Source organism: Trachymyrmex septentrionalis, unplaced genomic scaffold (assembly GCF_001594115.1).
Source record: "Trachymyrmex septentrionalis isolate Tsep2-gDNA-1 unplaced genomic scaffold, Tsep1.0 scaffold161, whole genome shotgun sequence".
NCBI classification, from domain to species: Eukaryota; Metazoa; Arthropoda; class Insecta; order Hymenoptera; family Formicidae; genus Trachymyrmex; species Trachymyrmex septentrionalis.
The window spans coordinates 174,029-182,636 of NW_017304770.1; the positions used below are offsets into that span (position 1 = coordinate 174,029).

At 35.6% G+C, this 8,608-nt stretch overlaps 3 protein-coding genes across 6 annotated transcripts in view; 1 reads left to right on the plus strand and 2 right to left on the minus strand.

Moving 5' to 3' along the window:
• Positions 1 to 2,461, minus strand: part of LOC108746216 (H/ACA ribonucleoprotein complex subunit 4) — a 3,036-nt gene extending 575 nt beyond the window's left edge. The window contains exons 1-6 of the mRNA XM_018482847.1: positions 2,338 to 2,461; positions 1,909 to 2,033; positions 1,474 to 1,806; positions 706 to 1,116; positions 504 to 624; positions 39 to 325 (exon numbers count right to left, since the gene is read on the minus strand). Coding sequence (XP_018338349.1) covers positions 39 to 325; positions 504 to 624; positions 706 to 1,116; positions 1,474 to 1,806; positions 1,909 to 2,033; positions 2,338 to 2,347 — 1,287 coding nt within the window. The 5' untranslated portion in view covers positions 2,348 to 2,461. The remainder of the gene's footprint in view (positions 1 to 38; positions 326 to 503; positions 625 to 705; positions 1,117 to 1,473; positions 1,807 to 1,908; positions 2,034 to 2,337) is intronic.
• Positions 2,462 to 2,882: 421 nt separating this feature from the next.
• Positions 2,883 to 5,762, plus strand: LOC108746272 (leucine-rich repeat-containing protein 28-like). Of its 3 annotated transcripts, XM_018482933.1 has the most exons (9): positions 2,883 to 3,111; positions 3,199 to 3,227; positions 3,494 to 3,853; positions 3,931 to 4,117; positions 4,584 to 4,739; positions 4,882 to 5,076; positions 5,166 to 5,411; positions 5,477 to 5,557; positions 5,681 to 5,762. In XM_018482933.1, the coding sequence occupies exons 2-8, from the start codon at positions 3,224 to 3,226 to the stop codon at positions 5,541 to 5,543; spliced, it is 1,215 nt and encodes a 404-aa protein (XP_018338435.1). In that variant the 5' UTR covers positions 2,883 to 3,111; positions 3,199 to 3,223; the 3' UTR covers positions 5,544 to 5,557; positions 5,681 to 5,762. The 3 variants fall into 3 exon arrangements, with proteins under 3 accessions (XP_018338435.1, XP_018338436.1, XP_018338434.1); XM_018482934.1 differs by lacking the exon at positions 3,199 to 3,227 and having other exon boundaries at positions 2,886 to 3,111; XM_018482932.1 differs by lacking the exons at positions 2,883 to 3,111; positions 3,199 to 3,227 and having other exon boundaries at positions 3,484 to 3,853.
• A 194-nt stretch (positions 5,763 to 5,956) lies between these two features.
• On the minus strand, positions 5,957 to 7,747 carry LOC108746273. Of its 2 annotated transcripts, XM_018482936.1 has the most exons (5): positions 7,247 to 7,747; positions 6,826 to 7,146; positions 6,497 to 6,721; positions 6,371 to 6,429; positions 5,957 to 6,250 (listed from the first exon to the last, which is right to left on the minus strand). In XM_018482936.1, exons 1-5 carry the CDS (start codon positions 7,433 to 7,435, stop codon positions 5,977 to 5,979), a joined length of 1,068 nt encoding a protein of 355 aa, XP_018338438.1. In that variant the 5' UTR covers positions 7,436 to 7,747; the 3' UTR covers positions 5,957 to 5,976. The 2 variants fall into 2 exon arrangements, with proteins under 2 accessions (XP_018338438.1, XP_018338437.1); XM_018482935.1 differs by having other exon boundaries at positions 5,957 to 6,429.
• Between the last annotated feature and the right edge of the window lie 861 nt (positions 7,748 to 8,608).

Below are 8,608 nucleotides of genomic sequence, written 5' to 3' on the forward strand. Positions count from 1 at the left end.
TAATAAAATATTCGAAGGCATTAGAATAATCGACTTACCGTTGTTGATGCAATTGTTGATGCAGTTGTTGATGCCATTGTTGTTGATGGTGTTGCCAGGTTTTGGTAATCTTGGTAACTATGTGACCATTCAGGAGGTGTTTTTTCATTTGGCTTTCCATATTTATCTAACAATCCTTCAGCTACCATACGTTTTTTTTGCGACGCTTTTGGTCCCAAACCCCACTTTCTTGGATATGAATCTCTCTCCATGATTACCCTTTTGAGTTTTGCAACTACTCCATGATCACAAGCAGCCATAGTTGGAGAAGACATCAAAGCTATAGCTGATGTATACAAGACAAAAATAAGTATTATTTGAAGACCACAGATGAAGATAAGTATTTTGAAGATTAAATATAAAAATAATAAAATGGACATTAAGTTGAACAGTTTTGGATGAATAGTAGGAGAAGTTAAACAATGTTGAGCTAAACATTACCGTTACTTTGAAAATATATTTACCAATTGCTACAGCTTCACCCTTGGTAGTTACAATTACAATTTCCTCATTCAATTCTATCCCTTGATCGTACATCAAAACGCCTGGTAACATTATTTTAGCTCCATAACAAATTGCATTTACCTAATAAATTTATGCAACATAATACTATTAAATAACAATAGACATTCTTTTTTCAAAAAGTACAATAAGTAGAATACATACAGCGCTGTCCTTTATGATAATTCTCTTGTGATTTATCAGCAGCGATTCCAACGGTCTTATAACTCTTCTTAGATATGATTCATCTCCGTGATTATCATACAGCCATTGGGCATCAAGAATATCCTGCATAGTGACCATACCATCCTGTTCAGACAAAACGCCAGAACGGCTTCTTCGAAGTTCTTGCATGTGACAACCGGTACCTAAGAAGAGTCCAAGATGGACACACATAGTTCTGATATAAGAACCAGCTTCACAACTAACACGGAATACTCCCATATTACGTTCCTGATCATAATCGAGGAACCAACTGTCGTAAACTGTTCTGACGCGGAGCTGTCTCTTGACCGCCGATATCAGCGGCGGCCTTTGGAAGAGAGCACCGCGCAATTTTTCCAAGGCTTGATTCACCTAAATATCATCAGTATTAGTGTGAAATCAATACAAGATGCCTATTTGGATATTGATATACAATAATTATCTTTTGGATAATAAAGAATTAATAAATATTGATATTTTTGATTGTCAGATAGGATCTCATGTCTAATAATTTTTACTAGTTTTGTACATGTATTTAAAAGATATGGGATAAATAACTGCAAATAAATGATCACTTATCATATAGAGACAAGAGACTCAGTGATTATTTGATTCCCAATCATACTATCCATATTTATTTGTATAAATATTTGTTTATTTTGCATTATATTTGATTTATATTTGTTTAAATATTTATTTATTCTATTATCCAAAATCATCTATGTTTACCTTTTGAATACTTTCAGCGGCAGAATGAAGTTTGAATACAGCAACGTATTCCTTCCCGGCAGACTGCTGCGACTTGGCTAGTCTCGTCGCTCTGTCTATGCAGACTATCAAACATCCTGATACTTTGGGATCCAATGTACCAGAATGACCAGTCTTCTCTACCCTTAAGATCTTTTTTATCCAAGCCACTACTTCATGTGATGATGGATTGCATGGCTTGTCCAAATTGATGCAGCCTGATTTTATATACTCCGACAAGCTGCGATTTAGCGGAGTAGAACCACTGATCAATGGAGTAAAATGTTTCGTGCGTGTCAACATTTTATCAAAATTCTGTAATAAGAAACAAGAAATTTGTCTCTCAAATTTTTCAAATTATATTATATAGTTGTCGCAGTTATGTGGTATATAAAGATTTATTGAAACAAACATTACCTTAAACAGCAGAGGCCAGTCTTTACATTCAAGCTTCACCTCTATCTTCGAAGGTTCGATCTCACATTTGGTCGTCAATTGCAGTTCACCAAGCGATTTCTTCTTATCCTTTTTCTTGTTCTTCTCTGTAAGAAAATTGGAAAGTATAACCTAATCTACCTTAACCTCCACTTAATAAATGAAGCAAGCTAATTTTCTCGTGTTATATTCATAGAAATAAATGTAGTGGGCTGCGTTTTTTTGGTCTGTTAACTTGTTTTAATATTTTAAACAGTACTATCATCATAGGTGATCGATGTTGCGCTGAGTGAACACGTGTTCGTCATGGGGTTACTGAATTCATAACAGAAACGACGCGGTCCGGATTAACGCAAATAGGAATCGACGCAATATCTAAAAGAATACTTCGTATAAGAGCGATGTACTTACCTTCTTCCATTTTTAAATTTTGTTAAAACTTGTGTAAAATTCAAATGCCGCCAAATGCTATGAAGCGTACTAAAACTCCAAGAGAAGAGTGGACTTCTGGAGCAATACTTAGAGAACGTGAAGAACAGTGTTCTGAAATCTGAATCCTAGTTCCTAGCGTTCCTAGCATTAGTATAAGAAGGCAGGTGTACCAATAGGTCTGTTCACATTGCTTAAAATCCCTAAAAATTTTTTAATTAAATGGGTGCATTCAGAACGACAACCGCTCACTAAGCACTTAGTATGCTCTTTCATTTGATTGGTTTATATTTTAGGATCTATACTGAGCGCTCAATGAACTCTTTCATTTAGGATATGGAATATGCCAATCAGATGAAAGAGTTCATTGAGCACTCAATAAGCGGTTGACGTTCTAAATGCACTCAATGAGATAGATGATAGATTATACACTTATCTATATTAGTTGCAAGTCGATTTCAAGTTTGTTGCGACAGCCAATCTGAAGCTTGCATTTTGAAATCAACGCTTCATATTGGCTGCAGCAACAAACTTGCGATCGGCTTGCAACTAATATAGAACCGAAATTATCGTATCAGCTGATCACCATATCAGTAGTATGTCATTGACTCTGCGCATAATGTATGTAGGAGATTGATTAGGATTGACAAATATGTGTAAAACAGATGTGACAAAAGACTGAAGAAAGTAAAGGATAAAGCGAAATTAAAAAATGCATCCGTACTGGATTTTCTGCCGCAGGAGAGACACGAGAAAGTATATACTCTTATACTACTACAGTCGCTTCGTTTGTTTAACGCATCAGATGAATTAAGATAATTAACATTGTTACTCTCTCCGCAGTCCCAACTAACAATAACAGTTTGTCATGGGTGAGCGAAACGTCAAACTAATTTGCTCCCTTTCCAGTACGACAATCATGCGCCCCTGTAAAACTTATTTTATTCGTCGCGAAAGTTTATTTTAATATAGCTGATGTAGCAAGCAGACTTGAGTTATTTCGGGCCTGCGTCCATTGCTGATGCTTAATCTCAGCTTCATTGACTGATTCCCACCTATCTTGATATTGAAAGTTACTTTCTGGCTTCAGCGCCTTCCAGGGCACTCTATTAATTTTACATTTCAAACATGAATTCAGATCCTGTAGAGATGGCGAACGAAGTCAAAAACAAAGTTATACTGCACTGGAACTGTCGGGGTCTCATGGAGTTTCCGGAGGTAATAAGACTGTACGGCAGTCACATTCAGGAGATATATCTGAAGTGGAACAAGCTAACCACTCTACCACCATGGATCACGGAGCTGTTCAACGTGACCAACTTGTACATGTATGGCAATCGGATTGAACAGTTGCCTGTGGAACTTGGCGGAATGAGTCAGTTGACGGTGCTGGATTTAAGTGCCAACAGATTAGACCTGATATCTACCTGCATCGGCAATCTAAGCAATCTGAAATCTTTATTTTTGAACGATAATTTTATAGAGAGATTACCAATTGGTAAGTTCAAGACTATTAGATTGTTGTGCACAAAGGGGAAAAAGATTTATTGACTCACATGAACGAAACAACAACAGAATTGAGCCAACTGAATAATCTGGAAATACTGTCTGTCTCGGGTAATCAGATTGTTGCGCTGCCAGAGTGGATCGGTTCTCTTCCAAGACTTCGAGAGCTGTATGTGGATAACAATCAACTGAGGGAATTACCTAACAGATTGACCATAGCTCCTGAACTTACCATGATCTCCGTGTGTTCAAACAGGTTGCTATTTCTATTAATATTTTGCGAATAAATATTCTGATTATTAAATCAAATTATAAAGTCTGATATTCCACAGTTCGTTTCTAATTTTAAGATCATCTTCAATATAGTCTTAAAATGTCATAAGCCAATTACAGCCGGTATTCACAATTGCAATTATTATGTCTAAGATATATTGACTGTATCTTAAATACAGTCTTAAAGTATCATGAATCAATCAGAGAACTGCATTAACATTTTAAAACATTGCGCTCTTTGCTCTGATGAAGTAAACTGGAAAAGTAATTCACGAAATGTAGTAATAATGAATCACGACACGGCGATAATTCGCAAAACCTTTTGGCACAGCTTAAGACTACCTAAGACGCTCTTAAAATAACAACGGATTATGAATACGAGCCTAAATTTCACATAGATTAATCGAGCTACAATTTCGAGTTTTGTATTCCAACAAATGTTTTTGCAGGTTGAAATATTTGCCACTGAATGGATTTCTATCGGCTCCCTGTATACGATTCGATGCAAACGAATACTTAAATTATGTGTCGTATCCACTTCTACTTCAATTACTTTCGCAACTACGCACGACAGTTGTTCGCGATAGAGAATATTTGGCATTCGGGTAAGTAGTAGCACATCAGAGTGTCAAATAGGAATAAATTATGCGCGAATAAAAAATAAATCCTGACAACTGTTATTTTACTTTTGAAGTCTATATATAAAGTAAATTTACAATCTATGTATATATGTATATATAATCACAGATGTTTTAAGACGCATTATGACACAAATGTGTTAAACAAAAATATAAAATTGTACATAAAAATGAAGAGACTGCATGAAATAGATGCCGATGTTATAATTGAGTTACCACGGCAAATGCTAAAAATTCACGAGGTTCACGAAAACGTGATTTGTTCCCTGTGGGAATTAGCGCTAAGGAAAGTTTATACCGAAAGGTAATTGAGGAATTTTATAAACAAGAATTTCTTTATAGTCTTTTGCAAAAATATAAGTATCTCGCAGATTTAACGCAAATACATTTTAGATATAAGCACACGCTCGACGTTTCTCCCGCAAATGTAACAATACTCTACAAACCACTTAAGAATACTAAACTGGACTTCACACTGTCTACGAGTTATACTTCATACAATTTATTAACAAACGGACCCACTGGTATCTGTATAAATTCTCAATGCCAGCAACCAATATTCACAGAAGCTTGGATCATTATCGGTATCAACCGCTATGCAGAATCTATGATAACGATCATTTTATGTTGTAGTAGAAGGTAACATACAAAATAATCATGTAGTACCTGAGTATATCAGTTAGTGAATTTTTTTAAATTTGCAGTTGCGCCACTGCATTCGCTGCACACTCAAGTATGACTATTAATCTTCATTGGCACTCCATCAATTGATGAATCCTAACTAGGTATTTAATCCACTTTTGTATACAAAGTGTTAGAAAAATAAAGGATTCTTATGCAATCGACTGAAATCTTGTGTCAATAAGTTTTTAAATTAAATATCTAATTTATTGTAATTTATTTTGCAGCATCGCGGCTATCAAGAGCGATTCTTCAATAATGCCCAGTAGGAGTTCCAGTTCCATAACATAACGATGAATTAAATGAAATTATTATATGTCATATTCAATGTAACACTTCAGGTATTCAAGACTAGCCTCACTGATAACATTATCTTTCTTTTTATTAAAATATATGTTTATGACTTGATGTATCTTCCATGCATTATATAAAAATTCCGATTCGTTATGTTTTTTCGCACTAAAATCGAGTCGCAACAAAAAATATTCTAAATTTTTTCCTGGATGGCGAGTCAATTGTCTACTCAAGCGATCAGAAGATCTAATGCCTTGTCACGATCAAAGTTACACTTTACTAATGCCGCGGAAGCTTCGTCTTCGGGAAATCCTAGATCCTTCAACGTGCATAAATTTTCATAGTACATCTTTGCTTTGGATTGATCGTGCTGCGCGAGCGTCAGCGCTGTCTCGGCATAGTCACTCGGGACGCCAGTCTCTTCTAAGGATTGGACGGCTAATAAATATTCCACGATCTTCTTCTCGTGCATTCTACCTAGTTCCAGTACCGCGCGCGCCGCTCTGCATTTGGGAAATCCCATGTCACTCAATTGCATGATCAACTTTAGATCATCCTCCGTCATGCCTGATAACAAGTCTGCTAGCGATTTTGCGTGATTCGACGACATTACGTTGTCGTATCTTGGGACTACATGCGCGTCGCTATCTGGACTCTCCAAATCGGGCCACGGCTTCCAATTCTGTTGCAAGGAGAGATTAATATAATTAATTGTATTTACACTATAGAGAGAGAAAAAGAAGTATTACCTCCATAACAGGCCGTTCTAATTCTTTTTGAAGTTCCTGCATTATTGTCGAAACGCTACGATGATTTTCGATGCTATGTGTATCTTTGTCGGCTTCGTCATCGACATGACTCTCCGTATCGGCTTCTTCCTCCTTGCAAATCTCGGATGTATCATCAATCGTTAGTTCATTTATAATGTTCTCCAATTTTCCTGCAGGCATCCATTGCGACCGAGGTTGTAAAACCTACATTTAAAAGATATTAAACGTTACAACAAGAATCATCTACTGCATCTGCAATCATCTGCAATGCTGTTCAAGAGTTTTAGAGACTAAAACATTTCATTAACCTGTGCTAATTCTTCCATGTCATTGATAGTTTTCAATTCCATATTATCAAAGGGACTGCTCGTGTCATTATCGAAGTCGGCAAAGTCCAAACCCCCATTGATTTTTACATGATCTTGAAAGTCATTTGCTGGAGGTGACAGTGGCTGTGGCGTGAGTATTGTCGTTTCTGGAGCGGGTGGCGCATTAATAGGTAGCTGCTTTACGCAATCCAATGGTGGAGGCGATGGAGGAGTCTCCTCTCTCTCTTTCTTCTTCTTCTCTTTCAGCCGAGCTTGACGTGCCTTGCTGTAGGCCTGTCTAACTTTGCGCCATTCGCTCATCTGATTACAAATTAATTAATTTATGATAATTACCAAGTCACGAAATTATTGGCATACATTACATAGAACATTAAGATAGTTAAATAATTATGTCCCCTACCTTTTCAAGTACCGATTTTTCTAAGCTGAAGTCGTACGTTAACTTCGATATATCCGGCAATCGGTTGTTATACGCGACAGGTAAGCCAATCTTCCTTGGTGGTTTATAGGCTTCTGCGATTTTTACATGAACCCCGTCCATGTAAGACGCCACCAAGTCGCATTGCGCTGACACGGACGATCGAGCCATTGATTCCTATACGAAGGAAAGCGCCACGAAATAACACGCGACTTGCAACGGAGTTCGTCGCCTTAATCGCCGATGTACGGAGCATAACCTATTTTCCGTTGTAATAAATATCATTTAATCGCTCGTGTCATATGCCACCGATACATCTCGCGCGTATGTAATTGCGGTTTAATTAAATGTTAAATTCTCTTTCTCTTTTTCTTTCGTTTTTTTGTAGTTTGAAAATCTGAAGTATCTCTTTAATGGTCGAAATGACGAAACAACACTTCTCTATTTGACACTTGACAGATTAAATTCACTTCTCGTCCGTTCGCGTCGTCGTCGTCTTTGTGAAAATATCGATGTCAAACGCTAGCAAGATTTTTAGATATCGATATTCGATACTATCAACTGTTAATACTGTTTGACTTGAATTTGTACCTGATTTAATTATTATCTGCAAACATCAATATTTATCTGAAACCTCTCTTTTTCTTATTATATTGTTAACAATTGATATTTTGCATTTATAAAAATATTTAACAAATAAATTCAAAAAACGTTTAATATTGTATAATTTTAAATAAATTATTTGTTAAAGTTATAAAAAAATAATGTAATAGAAAATTTTATTTATTAATAATTATTTCCCAAATTATTAATAAAATACTAAATATTATTATAAGACATTATTAATAATGTTATATATCAGCACGTTGCGATTGATAGCTTGCATTTCTGAAGTCTGAAGATCCCTGAATACTATACAGGGTGTCTGTTAAGTAAGGTTGGAGCCGTATTGGGGGCGTAGAATGAGTCAAGGGGAACAAAAAAGTTTTATACCATTTTGAAATTTTCGCAATAGTTAAAAGATATTAATTATTAAAAATGACCGAATATTGGTCTTTAATCATTTTTTTCTCAAATACTATCAACTTTTCAGAAAAACTGTAAGAGACAAAAATTGTTTATTTTCTTTTCATAAAGATCTAAGAATTTTTTCAGAATTTTTTACTATTTTTTCATGATAATAAAAATAAGAAAATGCAGTACTAAAAAATTGATAAAAAATTCTTAAAAAATTCTTAGAGTTCTATGAGAAGAAAATAAACAATTTTTATCTCTTGTTATCTCAAACTATCTCTCTCTCTCTCTCTCTCTCTCTCTCTCTCTCTCTCTCTCTCCCCCTCCCTC

Coding starts and splice junctions, on each gene's coding strand:
- LOC108746272 (XM_018482932.1), top strand. CDS start 3,484: ATGAATTCAGATCCTGTAGAGATGGCGAACGAAGTCAAAAACAAAGTT. Junction 3,854..3,930: donor TATAGAGAGATTACCAATTG/GTAAGTTCAAGA, acceptor AAACAACAACAG/AATTGAGCCAACTGAATAAT. Junction 4,118..4,583: donor ATCTCCGTGTGTTCAAACAG/GTTGCTATTTCT, acceptor ATGTTTTTGCAG/GTTGAAATATTTGCCACTGA.
- LOC108746273 (XM_018482935.1), bottom strand. CDS start 7,435: ATGGCTCGATCGTCCGTGTCAGCGCAATGCGACTTGGTGGCGTCTTAC. Junction 7,147..7,246: donor AAAAATCGGTACTTGAAAAG/GTAGGGGACATA, acceptor ATTTGTAATCAG/ATGAGCGAATGGCGCAAAGT. Junction 6,722..6,825: donor ACATGGAAGAATTAGCACAG/GTTAATGAAATG, acceptor TTTTAAATGTAG/GTTTTACAACCTCGGTCGCA.